The 23,780-nt window shown below is 45.7% G+C and overlaps 1 protein-coding gene across 1 annotated transcript in view; it reads right to left on the bottom strand.

The window, feature by feature from the left end:
- Positions 1 to 6,206: 6,206 nt before the first annotated feature.
- Positions 6,207 to 23,780, bottom strand: part of WDR38 (WD repeat domain 38) — a 55,959-nt gene continuing 38,385 nt past the window's right edge. Inside the window, exons 7-9 of the mRNA XM_073590720.1 lie at positions 16,833 to 16,982; positions 6,894 to 6,941; positions 6,207 to 6,435 (exon numbers count right to left, since the gene is read on the bottom strand). Coding sequence (XP_073446821.1) covers positions 6,346 to 6,435; positions 6,894 to 6,941; positions 16,833 to 16,982 — 288 coding nt within the window. The 3' untranslated portion in view covers positions 6,207 to 6,345. The remainder of the gene's footprint in view (positions 6,436 to 6,893; positions 6,942 to 16,832; positions 16,983 to 23,780) is intronic.

Genomic DNA, 23,780 nt, shown 5'->3' with positions numbered 1-23,780 from the left:
TGATTTTCTGGATTTTTTTTTCTCAGTTTGTCTCCCATAGTTGAGGTCTACCTATGATGTAAATTACAGACGCCTCTCATCTTTTTAAGTGGTGGAACTTGCACTATTGCAGACTGACTAAATACTTTTTTTCCCCACTGTATATATATAGAGGGCGGGACCGGGCCCATGCAGGACGGGGTCCCGCCGACGCTAGCACCAATTTCAGCTGGCTTTTTGTCCTTGGACACACATTGAGTTGAAATCTACTGTACTTTAGCGCAGAAACTCGATGGCTCCCTGCATCACGATACACACCGTCGGCCAATCAGAATCTGGCAGCTGACACCAGCGGGCTGTGATTGACACGTCATTATCACCCTGCATCGGTTATGGAAGAGGACAATGCACTTTGTGGAACAGGAGGAAGGTAAGAAGAATCAATTTGTCATACGTGAATCATGGACCCATTGTGCCACAAGCCGGGCTTAGCCAGGAGGGGCTTTTCAAGAGCTCTTGATGGTGGAGTTAGGCCGGTTTCACATTTGTGTTTAGGGCCGCAGCGTCGGCCTGCGCACGGGCGCCGCTAAGCCCCACCCCCTGCCGCGCCTCCTCCGGTAGCTCCGTCTTCGGGCGCATGACGCTGCATGCGTCATGCGTCCCCTATCTTTATCACTGAGGGCGCAGGCCGTGCGCAGTATGCGGTTTGGCGGCGACTGCGTCCTTTTGACGGTGCGCTGACCAGCACCAAACGCAACCTGTTGCAATTTGGTTGCGCTCGGCGCACCGTCAAAAGGACGCAGGCGCCACCAAACGCATACTGCGCACGGCCTGCGTCCTCAGTGATAAAAGTAGGGGACGCATGACGCATGCAGCGTCATGCGCCCGGAGGCGGAGATACCGGAGGAGGCGCGACAGGGGGCGGGGCTTAGCAGCGGCCGTGCGCAGGTCGACGCTGCGGCCCTAAACGCAAATGTGAAACCGGCCTTAGGCTTGCGCTGCAGGTAGCCGCCGGGTACTACTCTTGAGCAGTCCCCGATACTGCAACTGCTGACCCCAAGGGTCAGGATCACAGTCATGGACTCAGAGTCATTGGCAGGACAGGATTCGGTTACTGGTATAATGGATTTTGAAGCCGATACTGACAAATCCTGGAACACTTGACAAGGACGGACACTGGCCCTAGTTCAGACAACATGGGATAGAGGAACAGGCTTCAGGTTCAAGTACCGCAGGAGCAGCTTCAGGTGTCAGGACCCCATGACCGAAATTCCAAGGGGTGGACATGGGTCCTGCGCAAAGCAGAGCGGGTTGGGTAGGCGGTATCACGGGCACAGCAACCAACTCACCCGGGTCCGTGCATGTCCTGTGTCGAGCGGGGGACAGCGGCATAGTGGTGCATGGGGAAGCAAGAGCAGCCCGACCACTGACTAACAGGACCTGAGGCACGTGACTGCAGGAGGCGGGACCAAACACAGAGACCTTGCTAGTTGGGGGAAAAGAGCACTAGAGGACAGGTTTGGAGGGGACCCAAACGAGAAATGCCGACAAGCACAAGAGAGAAGAGTAGTCAGGTGAAGGCGTGGGTCAGAGAACGGGCGAGCCAATATCAAAACCAAAGGTGCAGACAGGAGGATAATCAGAGAACAAGCCAGAGTCAATACCGAGAGAGCCACAGACAGTACCAAAACACAGGACAAGCGCAGCGCGAGGGATAGGCCTGGTCAAAAACGGGTAACACACTCAGAAACGCAGGCACAAGGCACAGGCACACAAACGCACAGGGGTCACTTAACTCAGCCGAGGGCAAAAGTATAACTGACAAGGATGCAAGCCTTGAACGGCCATAAAAGGCCCTACCCAGTTCAAAGAGAGGCCACATGCACTAACCCCTGAGGTTCCTGCTCAGATCCTTCCCATAGAATCATGACACAGGTTCAGAGAACGCCAGATCAGGTTCAGGTTCAGGCACCGCTTGGAGCAGCTTTATGTTCAGGTACCACTGAAGCGGCTTCAGGTTTAGGCACTGCCAAAGCAGCTTCACATTTAGGATCAGGCACTGCCAGAGCAGCTTCAGATTCAGGTACCGCCAGACCAGCTTCAGGTTCAGGCACCGCCAGAGCAGCTTCAGGCTCAGGTACAGGCACCGCAAGAGCAGCTTCAGGTTCAGGTACAGGCACCGCCAGAGCAACCTCAGGTTCAGGTACAGGTACCACCAGAGCAGCTTCAGGTTTAGGTTTAGGCACCGCCAGAGCAGCCTCAGGTTTAGGTTTAGGCACCGCCAGAGCAGCTTCAGGTTCAGGTACAGGCACTGCCAGAGCGGCCTCAGGTTCAGGTTAAAGCACCGCCAGAGCGGCCTCAGGTTCAGGTACAGGCACCACCAGAGTGGCCTCAGGTTCAGGTACCGCCAGAGCAGTTTCAGGTTAAGGTTTTTAGGCACCGCCAGAGCAGCTTCAGGTTTAGGTTTAGGCACCGCCAGAGCAGCTTCAGGTTCAGGTACAGGCACTGCCAGAGCGGCCTCAGGTTCAGGTACAGGTACCGCCAGAGCAGTTTCAAGGTTAAGGTTTTTAGGCACCGCCAGAGCAGCCTCAGGTTTAGGTTTAGGCACCGCCAGAGCAGCTTCAGGTTCAGGTACAGGCACTGCTAGAGCGGCCTTAGGTTCAGGTTAAAGCACCGCCAGAGCGGCCTCAGGTTCAGGTACAGGCACCGCCAGAGTGGCCTCAGGTTCAGGTACAGGTACCGCCAGAGCAGTCTCAGGTTAAGGTTTTTAGGCACCGCCAGAGCAGCTTCAGGTTCAGGATCAGGCACCGCCAGAGCAGCTTCAGGATCAGGCACCGCCAGAGCGGCTTCAGGTTCAGGCACTGTTAGAGTGGCTTCAGGTTCAGGTACAGGTACTACCAGAGCGGCTTCAGGTTCAGCCATTGCCAGAGTAGCTTCAGGTACCGCTAGGAGCAGCTTCATGTTCAGGTACCACTGGAGTGGCTTCAGGTTTAGGGACTGCCGGAGCAGCTTCATGTTCAACAACCGCCAGAGCGGCCTCAGGTTCAGGTACAGGCACCGCCAGAGCAGCCTCAGGTTTAGGTTTAGGCACCGCCAGAGCAGCTTCAGGTTCAGGTACAGGCACTGCCAGAGCGGCCTCAGGTTCAGGTTAAAGCACCGCCAGAGCGACCTCAGGTTCAGGTACAGGCACCGCCAGAGTGGCCTCAGGTTCAGGTACAGGTACCGCCAGAGCAGTTTCAGGTTAAGGTTTTTAGGCACCGCCAGAGCAGCTTCAGGTTTAGGTTTAGGCACCGCCAGAGCAGCTTCAGGTTCAGGCACTGCCAGAGCGGCCTCAGGTTCAGGTACAGGTACCGCCAGAGCAGTTTCAGGTTAAGGTTTTTAGGCACCGCCAGAGCAGCCTCAGGTTTAGGTTTAGGCACCGCCAGAGCAGCTTCAGGTTCAGGTACAGGCACTGCCAGAGCGGCCTTAGGTTCAGGTTAAAGCACCGCCAGAGCGGCCTCAGGTTCAGGTACAGGCACCGCCAGAGCAGCTTCAGGTTCAGGATCAGGCACCGCCAGAGCAGCTTCAGGATCAGGCACCGCCAGAGCGGCTTCAGGTTCAGGCACTGTTAGAGTGGCTTCAGGTTCAGGTACAGGTACTACCAGAGCGGCTTCAGGTTCAGCCATTGCCAGAGTAGCTTCAGGTACCGCTAGGAGCAGCTTCATGTTCAGGTACCACTGGAGTGGCTTCAGGTTTAGGGACTGCCGGAGCAGCTTCATGTTCAAGAACTGCCAGAGCGGCCTCAGGTTCAGGTACAGGCACTGCGAGGGCAGCCTCAGGTTTAGATTTAGGCACCGCCAGAGCAGCTTCAGGTTCAGGCTCAGGCACCACCAGAGCAGCTTCAGACTACAAGGAATGTAGAAACAAGTACTAATTCAGACAACACAGGAGACCTGTCAACTGACTAGTTGCACAACACTAATCAGTTAGAGGGAACCTGTCGGCAGTTTTGGCCAATATAAGATACGGCCACTGCCTTTCAGGGCTTATTCACAGCATTCTATAATGCTGTAGAAAAGTCCCCTATCCAACCTGAAAGATAAGAAAAATAACTTTTATTATACTCACCTGCAGGGTGGTCTGGTCCGATGGGTGCTGCAGGTCCGGTTCCGGGGCCTCCCATCTTCTTATGATCACCGCCCTCCTGTTTGCTTCATGGCTGCTTGGCATCGTGCTCCTGTGCAGGCGTACTTATCTGCCCTGGTGAGAGCAGAGCAAAGTACTGCAGTGCGCAGGTGCTCAGAAAGGTCAGAGAGGCCCAGCGCCTGCGCACTGCAGTACTTTGCTCTGCCTTCAACAGGGTAGATAAGTATGCCTGCGCAGGAGCGCAATGCCAGGGAGCCGTGAGGCATGCAGGAGGGCGGCATCGCAAGCTGATGGGAGGCGCCAGACCTGGACCTGCGACACCCATCGGACCGTACAGCCCCCCGGGTGAGTATAATAAAACCTATTTTTCTTATCTTTCAGGTCGGATCGGTGGCTTATTATCTTTCAGGTCGTGGCTATTATCTTTCAGGTCGGATAGGTATCTATCAGGTCGGATTGGTGGCTTATTATTATTGGCATTATAGAATGCTGTAGATAAGCCCTGAAACCTGGTGGTCGTTTCTTATATCGGCCAAACCTGGTGACAGGTTCGCTTTAATACCTGATGACTCCCAACTACTGGCTTGGGGTACTTCCAATGTACGAGCGCTTTCTCTTTAAGAATCGAGGAGCGCTCGCACTAGGCGGGGGCAAGTGAGTATGTTGGCATCCCTGCTAGGAGGAGGGAGAAAGGCCATGCAGGTATGCCGGCATTGTCGTTACACATTTATCGTTTTTTTTTTTTTTGTGTTGGAGATGGGCAACAAAAAGGGGGACATCATTACCGGATGGGGGCCAGGACAGGGGCATTATTCAGGAAGGGCCGGAATATGAGACAATACTCAGGAAGGGGCCAGAATGGAGACATTATTCAGGAAGGGAGACACAATTTCAGGAATGGGCCAGGATTTGAGACATTATTACTATGGGGGGGGTGAACATATATGTTTTTATAGGATCTAGAACGTATCAATAGCCCATTTATCTGACTAACATGCAGGTGGTAACCCACTCAGGTCTAAATTTTGCACATTGGACTCTAGTTGCACCAGTGCTGACAGGTTCCCTTTATGGTGACCAGTTATTATTAAAAAATGCTAAAAAAAAAGGCTGCAAATGATTTTTCACTTAGAATGAAAGAAAACTACTTCTCTAGAGGCACCAGTAGAGGTCAATCACTGGTTTTTAGAAGCTGTTGAGTAATAAAAATACAGTAGACCATTAGGCTGGAGTCACACTAACCTGCGCAAAATACGGTCAGTATTTTACATGCGTAATACGGATGACAGACCCCTAAACAGTGCTCCGTATGTCATCCGTAATCAAGGTGTGGTCGTGTATTTTGCGCATGTCAGCATCCGTATGGCATCCGTATGGCGAGATTTTCTCACAGGCTTGCAAAATGGACATATAATGGACCCCTATGACAGGGTTTCTAAAGACACCTTGTGCGTATTTCTCGCAAGTCACATGTGTGGTCCGTGTGTAATCCGTATTTTTTGCGCACCCATAGACTTGCATTGGCGTACTACGGGCGTAGTACGCTGACAATCGCAGCATGCTGCGAGTGGCACGGAGCGTAGAATACGCCCGAGAAATATACGGCTGGTGCGAGGGACCCCATAGAGAATCATTGGTCCGTGTCTAATGTGTGCTTTTTGCGCCTCTCACTCTCCCGTATTCCTCGCCAGTGTGACTCCGGCCTTAATGTTTCCCAAATGTTGCCCAGTACGTGAGATATCCCTAATATTTCCTTACCAGGTTCTGAGAATGCTCAGAGACCTTCCTTATTTAATGAAATGAAGCGTCTCTCCACTTTGGCAAATAGGGTGGCGCTCGTGAGCCGGGGACTCCCTTTATGTCATATGTAGGCCATAATGTTTTAATCCTTCTAAAAATGAAATAACTTGGCACAGAGAAGTTATCTTCAGAAAATGACCTATTGTTTAAAGTTTTTGCATTTGATATATTTTTTTTTAGAAATGCTTTTTTTTCCATATAACAATCTTTATTAAAGGCAGAGATATACAATTCCTCCCTTGTGTTATATCCCTGTATATATCACTGTAGGTTAGCTCATGTTATTGCAGCAATGGAGGTGATGCGTGGTAATAAGAGTTTATTTTGCAACTTGTTTGCCAATACATTGTTTTTCATTATGTCAATACTAGAAGTTTCTTTTTGTTCCTGGAAAGTTCGTATTCCCCAAGCCGTTGGTGGAGCAATATAAAACACATGTTACTACTGTGATTGGTAGAAGCCCATAGCACCTGCCAGCATTAGGGTGCCTTCCGGTGTAAAAATGCAGACGTGTGTCATCTCTAGCATGCCCTGCAATAGAGAGAGGCGAGATACTCAGAATATATTATTACATATTATAATATTATATATATTATATTATACATCTGGGGATTTATTCTGACGGAATATAGGCTGAACTGGATGGACAAATGTCTTTTTTCGGCCATGCTATCTGTGTTACTATGTTACTATACATACTAAATGGCAAAAATGATATCTCCAATACCATGGAAACCAGTGGAGAACCAGAAAAATGTCAGCATTGAAAATGGAATTGGAATAGGTAAAGCACGCATTATCCCATTTTTTTGTTTTTACATTTTTTTATACCATTGTAAGCAGTACTTAAAAATATGTTGGAAAAAAACTGCCAAAAATTGTAAAAAAAAAGTTTGAGAAAAAAATGCTTTTTTTTTTTTAAAGAAGAACAATAGAATCTGTGTTACTTCATGTTCCTAAAAGTAAGTGAACACTAATTTATCTCTTACCTTGACAACTTTTATACATTTTCCTTTTTCGCAGTCCCAGAGTCTTACCTGCAAGCGGAATTGAGCAGAAGTAATTAGTACATAATAAAATCTCAATTTCTGCTGTTTTGTTGCTTCACAGCCATTCAGTTGTTAATGGGTCATCATAAACAAGACTGCTTTCAGAAGACTCCCATACATATATATAATTGTCTAAGTCTGTCTGTTTGTCTGTATCGGAAATCCTGCCTCACTGTTTGGTCGCGGCCTATCAGCGACAGTTGCTTATTCGTCGCGGCAACCTGGCCGCATTGCTTATTGTACAGGCACATTACAGCCGTTAAAGGCATCACTGCTGCGTCGCTCATTACACAGGCACAGTCCTGTACATATTCTAGAATACCCGATGCATTAGAATCGGGCCACCATCTAGTACTTTATATAACAATAATCAGGGGTTACAAAGGCCATATCCAGGGTTTTTTTTTTTAAAATCAACCCCATAGGTTTTAAAAGGACATACCCAGGGGTTGCATGGGCAATACCCAGGGGTTGCATGGGCAATGCCCAGGGGTTTCAAAAAGCCATATCCAGGGGTTACAAAAACACATATCCGGGGGTTGCAAAGGCCATACCCAGGGTCATCAGTTGATCATTGAGGCAGCTGATGCTAGACAGGGAACTCTGATGCACAAACTCTGTATTTATAAAAAAAAAATCATATGACAGATGCTTGAGACGTTTTTATTTTTTTTTTTCTGGAAAGGGTTCGAGGCCATCTAAAAAAAAATCAATTCAGCTGCCAAAGAGTGGTATTCCCAGCTTGCTCTGGTTGGGCTGGTGCACGGACGGAACACCAGTGAACCAGCAACAAGGTCATTGATATATGGGGGAAGGCCAGACCTGAAAGATTCCACTGAAGTGCCCCTGAAGCCCAAAATGGTGCTAGTTATGATAAGAAGGTGCCATACCGCACTGTGCATTGTAGATTGCTGCCGACTGGTCAGAGTGCCCATGCTAACCCCTGTCCATCACCATTTACAATGGAGCATCGGAACTGAACCCTGGAGCAATAGGTCTGTTGTATCACTTTTTCTTGTGGACGGCTAGGAAATATGGCACCAGGATGTACTACAGGAAGATGAGAAGCCAGTTGAGGCGGTGTGATGTTCTGGGCAATGTTCATCAGGGAAGTCTTGGGTCCTACTATTCTTGGGGTCGTGACCGGTATTATTTATCTACACATACTACATATTACGTACACCTCTCTATGGCACAGTATTACCTAATGACAGTGGCCTCCTTTGGCAGGATAATGCCCGTGCAATACTGCAAACATTGCTGAGGAATGATTCATAAAGTTCAAGGAGTTGACTTGGCCTCTAAATTTCTCTGATCTCAATCCCATCAAGTATCTATGGGACGTCCAATCCATGGTGGCCGCACCTTGCAGCTTACAGGTCTTATAGGGAACCTGTCATGTTGAAAATGGTATGTGATCTGCAGTAAGGATACTATAGAGCAGGAGGAGCTGATGAGATTGATATATATTTTTGTGGGAGAAGTTTCAGCAAAACATTCATTTTATTCATTGAAACCCTGGTGTTCTTATGTATGAGTCCAGTGGACGGTCCCTGTATGACTGTGCATGCAGAGATAGCTGTCAGTCACTGTCATGTCCCACGACTTGGGAAATCATTTAATATTTGCATTGATGGTGTTGTATCGTTGTTGCTAGGCAGAAGTTTGCCTTTCTCTGTATTTTGTCCCAACTCTCTCCCTGTAGTCCTGTGATGTATGTTTGTTCCCTCCCTTATTCTCCATTTTGTGATCGTCCCTCCATCTGTATGCATCTTCTTACATGTCCTCTGAAGAATATTCATTTTTACCTGCTGCTTTCATCATAATACAAGAATTTCAGTTAAAGCATCCCTCTTTTCCTGGAGTCTTCTTACATGAGATCGTGGCTGAGTTAAGCTGTCTGATTAATCGGTATGAACGTGAGTACAGGTCGATACAGAAAGGGCCCAGAAAGAGAGGTCTATCCAGGCACCATATGTTCTACATATCCATGAGTCAGAACAGTAAAAAGGAATAACCTGCCTTCAGAGACAGTAACTCAAGGTCTGTGCTGAATCTCAGTAGAAAAGGACATTTTCCAGATAGACTGTAACCCAGTTCCAGCCAGACCCCAGCGTGCATAGAAGCCACACTGCAGCTGAACAGAGAGGAATATAACTCCCATCATTACACTGGACCCTGCAGCTGCTCCAGCATTAGATACAAAGTATCAACTCTGTGCAGAGTCTGTGTATTTCCTGTTGCTGAACAGTGAGAAGTATAACCCTCATCATCCACTCTTCCTGCCTGCAATCTAATCATGTCTGAAGCAAGGAATACAATGTCCCTACCAGACTTACAAGCACAGGAAAGAGACCCAGACCCCCATCCACCATCTAGCGAAAGGGGAAAACGTACAGTCAAACCCACATGGAAAGTCATGGAGAATTTAGAGACTGCAAAATGTGAATTATATAGTGATGTGTCTTCAGTATGGAAGAAAGTGCTGAGTCATATAGACACTGCATCAAGGCCTGCTTCTCATGAGTTACCACCAGAGGGAGTTCTAGAACAATTATGCACAGCATACCAAATGTATATGGAGAAGAGTGACCAATATATTATTCTCCTGAAGAAACTGAATCTCCCAGAGACTTTAAACGAATTGCAAGGTTTCCAGCAGCTTAATTCTGAAAGAGACTGCACTGTACGTGACATTAAAGCCAAGATAGAGGCTAGAATCGCACGGACACCAGATGCATCAACTCGCTCTTCCAAATCGTGTAAGCACTCAAAACGTTCATCTAGGTCAAGTTCATCAAAATATTCTACTCTTACTGAGCAGCTTATAAGAGCACGTGCTAAGGCTGAAACTACTAAGGTACAAGCTGCCTTTGCACAAAAGAGAGCAGAAATGGATGCAGCTGCTGCACAAAAGAGAGCAGAAATGGATGCAGCTGCTGCACAAAAGATGGATGCAGCTGCTGCACAAAAGAGAGCAGAAATGGATGCTGAAGCGGCACGCATGGAAGCTCTAGAGAAGGAATGTGAGCATGCAACAGCCATGGCAGAATTAAAGGTACTCGAGCAGGCTATCAGTGGGAGTCAAAGAGACAGCGTCAGTTTGTGTGAAATGGAGGCAGAAGACCCTATTGAACGCACAAGAGACTACGTGCTAAGCCAAGATGGCGAACCGCAGATCATCACTAACACTCCTGATGGTGTTGACGCTTCTCCAGAGTACCAGGATGCCGATCCACTTACAGAATCCTGCATTCAAGGTCAGTACAATGCTCCCAAACTTGAACTTCCTTCATATTCCAGTATGCGCCAAAACCCTGCATCTCACCAAAATCCACAGGCTAATACCTACATGCAACCCAATATGCCGGCAGGTCATTATACCCTCGACAACCGCACAGTGCCACCTCCGCAGGTAGCAGAAACTATACCCACCAAACCAGTTGCTGGACTAAATGCATATGCCACTCCATACTTCCCCATGTTTCAAGGCCAAGACGTCTCCACCCCTATGTACAACACCGCTCAGCCTACAATTGTGCATCCTAAGTCAGAAAGAACAGACATGTCCGACTTCGCAAGGTACATGATTCGCCGTGAACTTACTAAAACCGGTCTCACAAGGTTCGACGACCAACCTGAAAATTACAGAGGTTGGAAAAGTGCCTTTAGAACCGTAACTAGTGACCTCGGCATCACTGCTGCGGAAGAGCTGGACCTGCTGATCAGATGGTTAGGACCACAATCCACAGAGCGTGTCAAGAGACTCAGGTCTGTACATATCAGTAATCCAACGGCTGGTCTCATGGCTGCATGGGAAAGACTAGAGAGAAACTTTGGCAGTCCAGAAGCCATAGAGGATGCACTGTTCAAGCGACTACAGAGTTTTCCAAAGATATCAAGCAAGGACAGTTCAAAGTTCCTAGAGCTCAGTGACCTGCTGTTAGAGCTCCAGCTGGCCAAGGCAGACACCCACCTACCTGGCCTCAGCTACCTGGACACTGCTCGTGGAGTAAACCCCATTATCTCCAAGCTACCATACAATGTACAAGAGAAGTGGACTGCAATAGGGTCAAAATACAAGAAAGACCATCAAGTGTCATTTCCTCCATTCTCCTACTTCTGTGAGTTTATAAAAGACATTACAGAGCGTAAGAACGACCCAAGCTTTTCCTACGGAGAATCCAGTGGCCCAGCTTCACCTAATTCTAAATACGTGAGCACACGCTCGAATGACAGAAACCGCAGGGGTCCAGTGTCAGTGAAGAAGACGGATATTCTTCCCTTACCAACATCAGCCCCAGGCAAGAAGAACAAGGGTGAAAAGATAGAGAACCCAAATCGTGAGTGTCCCATCCACAAGAAGCCACATCCCTTAAAAAAGTGCATCGGCTTCAGGAAGAAACCGCTCCAAGAACGCAAGGAACTTCTAAAGAAGTTTGGGGTATGCTACAGATGTTGTGCTTCTACTGAACACCTTGCTAAAGACTGTAAAACTACAATTAAGTGTATGGAGTGTGACAGTGAGGATCACGTACAAGCACTCCACCCATACCGTCCTGACTCTACACGTACTCCTTCCCCCACCACGAGCCATGGCGGGGAGGACGCAGCTCAAACTGCAAGTCATACCACAATATCTTCTTCATGCACAGAAGTCTGCGGAGAAGGTCTCTGGGACAAGTCCTGTGCGAAGATTTGTCTGGTGAACGTATATCCCAACGGTCACCCAGAGAAAGCCGTGAAGGTGTACGTCCTCTTGGATGATCAGAGCAACCGATCACTTGCAAGGTCAGAACTCTTTGATATGTTTAACTTAAAGGGAAATGCTTACCCTTACACCTTAAGTACCTGCAGCGGTGTTACAGAGGTCTCTGGGAGAAGGGCCAGTGGTCTTATAGCGACATCCCTCGAAAACACCGTAGAGATACCCTTACCTACACTTGTCGAGTGCAACCAGATTCCATCCAATCGAGAAGAGATCCCAACGCCAGAGGCTGCTCTTCATCACCCACATCTCAAGGGGATAGCAAACAAGATACCAGCCCTCAACAACAGCGCAGATATCCTGATTCTGCTTGGCAGAGACATTCTCCGGCTGCACAAGGTACGTCAGCAAATTAACGGACCACACGACGCACCATATGCCCAACGCTTTGATCTAGGCTGGGTAATTATAGGTGATGTTTGCATACACAAGATGAAGAGACCTAATAACATCTCCTCTTACAAAACACACATCTTGCCAAATGGTCGCAGCACTCATTTTCAGCCATGCCCACATCATTACTGGGTGAAAGAGAAAGTGAGCAACACCAAGAGGCAACAGGAATCCTTCAACAACATGAACATTCTACAACCCTGGGACGAAAACCTCGGGTCAACAGTGTTCGATTCCACAAATGAAGACAACAAGTTAGCACCCACAAGGGAAGATAAAGAATTCATAAAGGTTATGGACAAAGAATTTGTTCAAGATGACTCCAACAGTTGGGTAGCTCCTTTACCCTTTCGTTTCCCAAGAGCGAGGTTGCCGAACAACCTGCAGCAAGCAACTGCAAGGTTCTCATCCTTAAAGCGTACCCTAAAGAGGAAACCAGAGATGGAGAAGCATTTCATTGACTTTATGCAGAACATCTTTGACAGAGATCATGCTGAACCTGCGCCACCACTGAAGGAAGGAGAAGAATGTTGGTACCTTCCATCCTTTGGTGTCTATCACCCTCACAAGCCTAACCAGATCAGAGTCTCTCTCAACAACCTGCTACTAACTGGACCCAACCTGAACAACAGCCTCCTTGGAGTATTGATCCGCTTCAGACAAGAACCTGTTGCTATAATGGCCGACATTCAGCAGATATTTCATTGCTTCATCATGAAGGAAGACAGCAGAAACTATCTTAGGTTCCTATGGCACAAAGACAACAATGTCAACAATCAAGTCATAGACTACCGGATGAAGGTCCATGTCTTCGGCAACAGTCCTTCACCTGCTGTGGCGATCTACGGACTGAGACGGACAGCCCAGGAAGGTGAGAGAGAGTACGGATCCGATGCTCGTCAATTCGTAGAGAAGAACTTCTACGTAGACGACGGGCTCAAGTCCTTGCCCACAAGTGAAGAGGCAATTGACCTACTCTCCAGGACACAGGAAATGCTATCCACATCAAACCTCAGACTCCACAAGATCATCTCTAACAGTCAAGAGGTAATGAGCGCGTTTCCATCTGAGGACCATGCCACGAACCTAAAGGACCTCAACCTAGGTTCTGATGTTCCTCCCACACAGCGCAGCCTTGGTCTACTGTGGGATATCAAACAGGACACCTTCACCTTCCAAGTGTCGCCCTGTGACAAACCCTTTACCAAACAAGGAGTCCTATCTGTCATAAACAGCATCTACGATCCTCTCGGGTTTGTAGCACCCATCACTATTCAAGGCAAGATACTGTTAAGACAGCTCACTGCCGAGAACACTGATTGGGACACCCCGCTGCCGACTCAGAAACAGCAAAGGTGGGAGACATGGAAGAAGTCCTTGAAGTTCTTAGAGCAATTCCAAGTCCCACGTTGTTATTCTCCAAGATCATCTTTGGCTGCAATCAGAAGAGAAGTCCATATTTTCTGTGATGCATCTACAGAAGCCATAGCCGCAGTAGCTTATCTGAAGACCTTAGAAGCTAATAAGGTGCATTGTGGTTTCATCCTGGGTAAGGCCAAATTAACTCCAAAGCCTGCACACTCTGTACCCAGACTCGAACTTTGCGCTGCAGTACTGGCAGTAGAAATTGCTGAAGTTGTAAGAGACGAAATGGACATTGCAATTGATTCCTTTACCTTTTACACAGACAGCAGAGTGGTACTCGGGTACATACACAACCAAACAAAGCAGTTCTATGTATATGTGAGCAACAGAGTAGAACACATCAGAAGTTTTTCTACCCCCGAGCAGTGGCATCACATCTCCACCGATCTAAACCCAGCTGACCGAGGTACAAGACTTACATCTGCTTCTAAGTTTGGTGACAACATGTGGTTTACGCCTCCCAGTCTCCTGTACGAAGATTTCTGTGCGAGCAACACCAACAATGCTTATGAGCTGGTGGAACCAGAATCTGATAAGGAAATCAGACAAACTATCTCTGTTCACTATACTTCAATGACACCTAGGCAAGGGTTGAAGTTTCACCGCTTCGAACGCTTCTCTAGCTGGTCCTCCGCTGTACGAACTATAGCTCGTCTCATCCACATTGCTCGCTGTTTTACAAAAGACAAGCCCTCAGGGTGCCATGGTTGGCATGTGTGTAAGAGTCGTCTCACTGCCGACCACATAGACCATGCTGAACAAGTCATCATCAGGTGTGTGCAACAAGAAGAATATTCACACGAGATTGACAGTATTACCAAGGGAGTCAGTATGTCCAGAAACAGCACTCTGCTTGACTTGAACCCAGTAGTCGATCATCGCCAGTTACTAAGAGTGGGTGGACGTTTAAATAAATCTGATGTATACGATAAGGAGCAGAACCCTATCATCATTCCAGGTCGACATCACGTCACTACTCTGTTGATTCGGCACTATCACGAACAAGTGCAGCACCAAGGCAGACATCTTACTGAAGGTGCCATCAGGTCTGCTGGCTTGTGGATCATGGGGATGAAGAGGTGCGTCTCCTCAGTTCTCCATAGATGTGTCAAGTGTCGAAGGTTACGAGGAAGACACCAACAACAACAAATGGCGAACCTTCCAGCAGATCGACTGAGCACAGACCAACCATTCTCATACGTTGGTGTAGACGTCTTCGGCCCATGGTCGGTTGTTGCCAGAAGAACCCGTGGAGGAGCCGCAAACAGTAAGCGGTGGGCTGTCCTATTCACCTGTCTCAGTATCCGTGCAGTTCACATCGAGGTAATTGAATCCATGGATACCTCTAGCTTCATCAATGCCCTAAGAAGATTCTTTTCCATCCGGGGACCTGCCAAGCAACTCCGGTCCGACTGCGGCACCAACTTTGTAGGAGCCTGCAAGGAATTGCAGTTTGACAATTTCTTGTCCGACAATGGATGCACTTGGGTATTCAACCCTCCACACTCTTCACACATGGGTGGATCCTGGGAACGCATGATTGGAGTTGCACGAAGGATCCTTGACTCCATGTTGCTGGACCATAAACTTCCCCTTACTCATGAAGTTCTGGTCACTTTCCTCGCAGAAGTGTCAGCCATAATAAATGCTAGACCTTTGGTCCCAGTATCATCTGACCCTGATGCTCCAATAATCCTTACCCCAGCTACACTTCTTACACAGAAGATCGGAGCTGCTACAGTTCCTCCCGGGAATTTCGATAACAAGGACATTTACAAACGTCAGTGGAAGCAAGTACAACACATAGCCAACGTGTTTTGGCACCATTGGAAGACCGAATACTTGCACCTGCTTAAAAACCGTCACAAATGGCAGACACCCAGTCCCAATCTCCAAGAAGGAGACCTTGTCCTCTTAAAAGACAAAGAGGCACATCGTAACGACTGGCCAATGGGTCTTATCACCAAGGTCATGCCCAGCGAGGACGGAAAGACTCGTAAGACAGAAGTTAAGGTGACATAAGGGGGCTCTACCCGAACCTTCCTCCGTCCGGTCACCGATCTCGTGCTGCTACTGCCAAAGGAGGACGTCACATGAACTGAACATTGCTCCTGGACGTTGCTCACGGCGGGGAGCATTCCTACTCATTCCCCAGTTTTATTGAACATTGACATTTTCCATTGGATTGAACTTTGAACATTGCCATTGGATTGCTGGGTTGGTGGAAGAGTTGGCATGTTTGCGGCTTCCCCAATCCGAAGATGGGTTTAATAGACTTGGACTTATCTTCCGGTGTGATCTACGGGTCAACAACAACGAGTTGGACTTTAAAAATGTTTGATGTTTATTATTGCATGCATGTTTTTCTTTTCTCTTGTTTTTCAGGTTCGAACGACTTCGAAGAGTTACGGACATCGTGAAATCCAAGGATTTCAGACGGGGAGTGTCATGTCCCACGACTTGGGAAATCATTTAATATTTGCATTGTTTGTGTTGTATCCTTGTTGCTAGGCAGAAGTTTGCCTTTCTCTGTATTTTGTCCCAACTCTCTCCCTGTAGTCCTGTGATGTATGTTTGTTCCCTCCCTTATTCTCCATTTTGTGATCGTCCCTCCATCTGTATGCATCTTCTTACATGTCCTCTGAAGAATATTCCTTTTTACCTGCTGCTTTCATCATAATACATGAATTTCAGTTAAAGCATCCCTCTTTTCCTGGAGTCTTCTTACATGAGATCGTGGCTGAGTTAAGCTGTCTGATTAATCGGTATGAACGTGAGTACAGGTCGATACGGAAAGGGCCCAGAAAGAGAGGTCTATCCAGGCACCATACGTTCTACATATCCATGAGTCAGAACAGTCACCGAGTAGGACTGCCCACTGGACTCCGTTACATACAAACACCAGGGATTTCAAGAAATAAAATACAAGTTTTACTGAATGTTTTCAAACAAACCTACTATATATATATCATTTTGCTCAGCTTCTCTATTCCATGGTGTCCACAGATTGGACTGTATGTACAACGTAACTGGTGCTATTGTCTTTGTGCCAGATATCAGAGGATTTTGTGGACGCCACACTTAGATATGGACCTACACAATATGTCGACGGTTCCTTGTAGGAGTCTAGGACAGTCATAGTTAACATAGAGAGAACATTTTGGTTACAAAGGATTAGCTGTCTATGAAGGCAGAGTAATATAATAAAATTGTATTTCAGCTTATTGACAATCATTTAACTTTACAACTGCAATTTACAATATGTATCATTACTCAGACGTCATAGCTCTTACCGTCTTGTCATGTCCTGTAGAAGCCAGAAGTATACCATCACGGGAGAAAGACAAGGTTCTTAACCAGTCCACGTGTCCTTTCAGGAGAAAGATCAAGGCTCCTCTACGAGGGTTCCAAACTCTTATTGTTTTGTCCCATGATCCAGAAGCCTGACCAAAAAATTAAAATACCTAATTAATAATGTATTCCAAGGTTCAGTGCTGTGTTTGTGATTTTTAACTTATTTATTTATTGTATAAAAGACGGCATTAATCATGTTTCTTTTTGCAGATGACTACAAGCCATCGTGCAGTCTATGGAAGACGTTCATACGTTACAGGCCAATTTGGATAAACTGAGGTTTTGCGCATCCACTTGACACATGAGATTCAATGTGGAGAAATGTAAAGTTGTGAACATGATAACTAATAATATGCGGTATCATAAAACTAGGAGAGTCACTTGTAGAGGAGGATCTGGATGTATGTGTAGATCACAGACTAACATCTGGCAATGTCAATCAGCAGCTTCTAAGGCCAACAGGATATTGTCGTATATTAAAAGAGGCATGGATTCGCGGGACAGGGACGTAATACTACATTACAAAGCGTTGGTGTGACCTCATCTGGAATAGGTAGTTCATTTATGGGCACCAGAAGAGCCACAAAATTGATAAGGGGCATAGAGGATCTTAATTATGAGAAAAGACTAAAAGAATTACATTTATTTAGTCTTGAGAAGTGACATCCAATGGAGGACACGATTAACTTGTACAAGCACATAAATGGCCCATAAAAGAAGTATAGTCAAAAACGGTTTCATATTAAACCCCCTAAAAAGACAAGAGGGCATTCTCTGCCTCGAGAAAAAAAAAGGTTCAATCTCCAGAGGAAACAAGGCTTCTTTACCAGAAGAATTATTATTACACTGGTCTACAAAAAAAAAAAAAAAAAAAAAATTTTCTGGCATGGACTTTAAGAACAGTTTTAGACTAATTTGAGGGTGCTGAATTCAAATCTGATCTTATAATTTCTCTATCACATCACATTTTTGTGCTATAGGTATATAGCCCATTTTCATGAATTCCATGAAAAATATAAGTAGTGTATGAAAAGTGCCGGTTTATACGGTTCACTAAGGTAAATTTAGTTTTCATTTAGTCTCCCAATAAATGTGAGAATATCTTTGTTTTCTTTGAACATGCATAATTCCCATTTGTTATGATAAGAAAGTAAACAAACAGTTTTTAACGTACACAACAGTCGTGCGCAGGTATTGATTTCCTGGTCTTAGTGAAGAGAAGAAAAAGGCTGGAATATTTGATGGACCTCAAATAAGAACACTTATGAGAGACCCACATTTTGTCACATCAACAAATGAGACAGAAGAAAGAGCTTGGAATGCATTTTGTAATGTGGTGCAGAATTTTCTAGGGAATAAGAAAGCAGACAACTATGAAGAAATTGTGGAAGAGCTACTAATGAGTCTGCGAAGTCTTGGATGTAGAATGAGTTTCAAGATTCACGATTTACACAGCCATTTGGACTTTTTGCCAGAGAAACTTGGGGATGTGAGCGAGGAACAAGGGGAGCATTTTCATCAGGACATTAACCCCTTTCTGTCATGTGACGTACTTCCCATCCATGTGCCCTGGGACTTAATTCCCAGGGACGGGATAGTATGTCACAGCGATCAGCGGCGCCCATGTGTTGAGTGCCGCTGATCGCGGCCGGGTGTCAGCTGATTATCACAGCTGACACCCGGCACAATGTATCAGGGGCAGTCACGGACCGCCCCTGACACGTTAACCCCTTGCACACCGCGATCAAACATGATCGCGGTGTACCGGGGGTTAAAGGGAAGCATCGGCAGGGAGGGGGCTCCCTCCGCGCTTCCCTGAGACCCCCACAGCAGCGCAATGTGCAGCGCTGCTGCGGGGGGCTCCATCCCTGCAGGTCCCCGAATCCAAGATGGCGACGGGGACCTTCGGGGGCCTGCAGGGAGCTGGCTTCCTCAGTGCCTGCAAAGCGCAGGCAAGGAGGAAGCCTTGTGCAGTGCCTGTGACAGATTGCTGATCTGTCACAGTGATCTGTGATGTGACAGATCAGCGATCTGTCACGGGACAGTGATGTCCCCCCTGGGACAATGTAATAAAGTTAAAAAAAAAAAAAAGTGGAAAAAATAATTTAAAAAAAAATCGCTAAAAGAAAAAAATCCCTAATAAATTCATTTTTTGGAAATAAAAAAAAAACAATAAAAGTACACATATTTGGTATCGCCACGTCCGTAACGACCCGCCCTATAAAACTGTCCCATTAGTTAACCCCTTTAGCGAACCCCTTAAAATATAAAAATAAAAAACGAAGCAAAAAATAATGATCTATTATCATACCGCCGAATAAAAAGTGCAATAATGCGCGATCAAAAAGACGCATATAAATATGCATGGTACTGCTGAAAACATCATCTTGTTCCGCAAAAAACGAGCCACCATACAGCGTCATCAGTGAAAAAATAAAAAAGTTATAGCTCGCAGAATAAAGTGATGCAAAAATAATTATTATTTATATAAAATTGTTTTCATTGCATAAAAGCGCCAAAACATAAAATGACCTAAATGAGGTATCGCTGTAACCGTACTGACCCGAAGAATAAAAGGGCTTTATCAATTTTACCGCACGTGGAACGGTGTAAACGCACCCCCCAAAAGAAATTCATGAAACGCTGGTTTTTATTCATTCTGCGTCCCAAAAATCGGAATAAAAAGCGATCAAAAGATGTCACGTGCCCGAACATGATACCAATAAAAGCGTCAACTCATCCTGCAAAAAATAAGACCTCACATGACTCAGTGGGTCAAAATATGGAAAAATTATAGCTCTCTATATGTGGTGATGCAAAAACTATTTTTACAATAAAAAGCGTCTTTTAGCGTGTGACAGCTGCCAAACATAAAAACCCGCCATAAATAGTAAATCAAACCCCCTGTTATCACCCCCTTAGTTAGGGAAAAATAATAAAATTAAAAAAATTTATTTATTTCCATTTTCCCGCTAGGGTTAGGGCTAGGGTTAGGGGTGTGTTGGGGTTAGGGTTGGCGTTAGAATTGGGGCATTCCACTGTTTAGGCACATCAGGTGCTCTCCAAATGCAACATGGCATCTGATCTCAATTCCAGCCAATTCTGCGTTGAAAAAGTCAAATGGTGCTCCTTTCCTTGCAAGCTCTGCCATGCGCCCAAACAGTGTTTTACCCCCACATATAGGGTATCAGCGTACTCAGGACAAATTGCAAAACAACTTTTGAGGTCCAATTTCTCCTGGTACCCTTGGGAAAATAAAAAAAATGGGGACTAAAAGATCATGTTTGTTGAAAAAATACGATTTTTTTATTTTCACGCCCGGGTGTTATAAACTTCTGTGAAGCACTGGGGGTTCAAAGTGCTCACCACACATCTAGATAAGTTCCATGGGGGGTCTAGTTTCCAAAATGGGGTCACTTGTCGGGAGTTTCAATAGTTTAGGTACATCAGGGGCTCTCCAAACGCACATGACACCCGCAGACCATTCCATCAAAGTCTGCATTCCAAAACGTCACTACTTCCCTTCCGAGTCCCGACGTGTGCCCATACAGTAGTTTTCTCCCACATATGAGGTATCAGCGTACTCAGGACAAATTGGACAACAACTTTTGGGGTCCAATTTCTCCTGGTACCCTTGGGAAAATAAAAAAATTGGTGACTAAAAGATCATGTTTGTGGAAAAAATACGATTTTTTTATTTTAACGCCAGGGCGTTATAAACTTCTGTGAAGCACTGGGGAGTTCAAAGTGCTCACCACACATCTAGATAAGTTCCTTGGGGGGTCTAGTTTCCAAAATGGTGTAATTTGTGGGGGGTTTTCACTGTTTTGGTACATCAGGGGCTTTCCAAACGCGACATGGTGTCCGATCTCAATTCCAGCCAAAAACATCAAATGGCGCTGCTTCCCTTCTGAGCTCTGCCATGCGCCCAAATAGTGGTTTACCCCCACATGTGAGGTATCAGCATACTCAGGACAAATTGCACAATAACTTTTAGGGTCCTGTTACCCTTGGAAAAATAAGAATTGAGGGTGAAAAGATAATTTTTTTGGAAAAAATATGATTTTTTAATTGTACAGCTGTATGTTATAAACTTCTGTGAAGCCCTTGGGGGTTCAAAGTTCTCACCACACATCTAGATAAGTTCCTTGGGGGGTCTAGTTTCCAAAATGGTGTCATTTGTGGGGGTTTCCACTGTTTTGGTACATCAGGGGTTTACCAATCGCGACATGATGTCCGATCTCAATTCCAGCCAAAAAAGTCAAATGGCGCTGCTTCCCTTCTGAGCTCTGCCATGCGCCCAAACAGTGGTTTACCCCCAAATATGGGGTATCAGCATACTCAGGACAAATTGCACAATAACTTTTAGGCTCTTGTTACCCTTGGTAAAATAAAAATTGGGGGTGAAAAGATCATTTTTGTGGAAAAAATATGATTTTTTAATTGTACCGCTGTATTTTATAAACTTCTGTGAAGCCCTTGTTGGTTCAAAGTTCTCACCACATATCTAGATAAGTTCCTTAGGGGGTCTAGTTTCCAAAATGGGGTCACTTGTGGGGGGTTTCCACTGTTTAGGTACATCAGGGACTCTCCAAACGTGACATGGCGTCCGATCTGAATTCTAGCCAATTTTGCATTGAAAAAGTCACGGCGCTCCTTCCCTTCTGAGCTCTGCCATGCGCCGAAACAGTGGTTTCCCCCCCACATATCAGGTATCAGCGTACTCAGGACAAACTGCACAATAACTTTTGCAGTCCAACTTTTCCTGCTACCCTTGGTAAAATAAAAAAATTGAACCTGAAGTATTTTTTTTGTGAAAAAAAGTTAAATGTTCATTTTTTTTAAATATTCAAAAAATTCCGGTGAAGCACCTGAAGGGTTAATAAACTTCTTGAATGTGGTTTTGAGCACCTTAAGGGGTGCAGTTTTTAGAATGGTGTCACTTTTGGATATTTTCTATCATATACACCCCTAAGGCTATGTGCACACGTAGCGATTTTTAAGCGTTTTTGCCGCGATTTTCGGCGCGAAAACGCTTAAAAATCGTGTACAGAACGCCCCCCATGCATTCCTATGGTATTCCGCATATGCTGTGCTAATGCTGCGCTTTTTTCCGCGGCGGAATCGCATCGCGGAAAAAATCGCAGCATGCTCATTCTTTTGTGCGGAATCGCAAAGAATTGCAGCGATTCCGCACCCATAGGAATGCATGAGAATCGCTGACTTCCCGCATGTGGCTATGCCCACCATGCGGGAAGTTAAGCGTCTCATGTGCGGTTGGTACCCACGGTGTGGAGGAGAGGAGACTGTCCTCCAGGCCCTGGGTACCATACCCCTGTAAAAAAAAGAATAAAAAATAAAAAATCGGGGTATATTTACCTTCCGGTGTCCCACGCTGCATTCCCGGCCTAGCGTTCCCAGTAATGCCTTGCGGCAAGGTCCTGTGATGACGTAGTCTCGCGTGACTTTAGCGGTCTCGCGAGATCGCTATAGCAACGCGAGACTATGTCATCACAGGTCTCGCAAGGCATTACTGGGTACGCTGTGGCCCGGGAATGCAGCGCGGGACGCCGGAAGGTAAATATACACCGATTTTTTATTTTTTTTTTAGCATTTTAACATCCTATCTTTTACTATTGATGCTGCATAGGCGGCCTCAATAGTAAAAACCTGGTCACACTTGTCAAACACTATGTTTGACGAGTGTGACCAACCTGTCAATCACTTTCCAAGCGATGCTTCAAATCGCTTGGAAAGTGCTTGAATAATGCACGCGAAAATCGCTGCAAAATCGCGATCATAATCGCGGTAAAATCGCGGTGAAATCGCGCGAAAAAAACCGCGCGATTTCTGGGAAGGAGTCCGGTTTTTAGTGAGCGTTTTAAAACGCTACGTGTGCACATAGCCTCAAAGTGGCTTCAAATGTGATGTGGTCCGTAAAAATAAAATTGTGTTGCAAAAATGAGAAATCGCTGGTCAACTTTTAACCCTTATAACTTCCTAAGAAAAAAAAATTTGGGTTCCAAAATTGTGCTGATGTAAAGTAAACATGTGGGAAATGTTACTTAAGTTTTTTGTGTGCCGTATCACTGTGATTTAAGGGCATAAAAATTAAAAGTTGGAAAATTGCGAAATTTTCAAAAGTTTCGCCAAATTTCCATTTTTTTCACAAATAAATGCAAGTTATATGAGTGAAATTTTACCACTAGCATGAAGTACAATATGTCACGAGAAAACAGTGTCAGAATCACCAGGATCCATGGAAGCGTTCCAGAGTTATTACCTCATAAAGGGACAGTGGTCAGAATTGTAAAAATTGGCCCGGTCATGAACGTGCAAACCACCCTTGGGGGTTAAATGGTTAAAACAATGGAAGAACGGTATCAAGGCCGGTGGGACTCACATATGATGGCTGACTATTGCTGGAGCTTGATGAGAGACAACCCAGAAAAGAAAGTTCAAATAACTGCCATTTGCCATTCATCTGTGTGCCATATATATTTGTGTTTGTATATTGTGTAGTTTAATTCTGTTAGTATATTTGATTTGCTGTACATAGACTTTGTAATCTTTGCTATTCCTTGATTAAAAATATACAAAATGTAGTACCGAAAATCATGTGTTTTTATCATAAAAAAACATTCGATAGGAGTAATTTTCATCAACAATTGAAAATATCTCGAAATCTTGATGTGATAGCCAAAAACGGAGTTCATGTTCGTAATTAGCAGCCAAAATTGACTTAAAATATGTTTTAAAGACCTTTTGCCAGAAAAATTGCGTTGACCAGTGTTATTAATCTGTGGAGTAGTATACCCCAGAAGCTGGTCACAGTGGGAACCATCAATGGATTAAAAACCAGCATAGCTTTTTTATAAGAAGGAAAA

This window comes from Dendrobates tinctorius, unplaced genomic scaffold (assembly GCF_039654945.1).
Source record: "Dendrobates tinctorius isolate UK_male_01 unplaced genomic scaffold, ASM3965494v1 ptg000120l, whole genome shotgun sequence".
Taxonomy (NCBI): domain Eukaryota; kingdom Metazoa; phylum Chordata; class Amphibia; order Anura; family Dendrobatidae; genus Dendrobates; species Dendrobates tinctorius.
The sequence above is the reverse complement of the archived record's forward strand: the minus strand, read 5'-3'. Positions and strand labels throughout refer to the sequence as shown.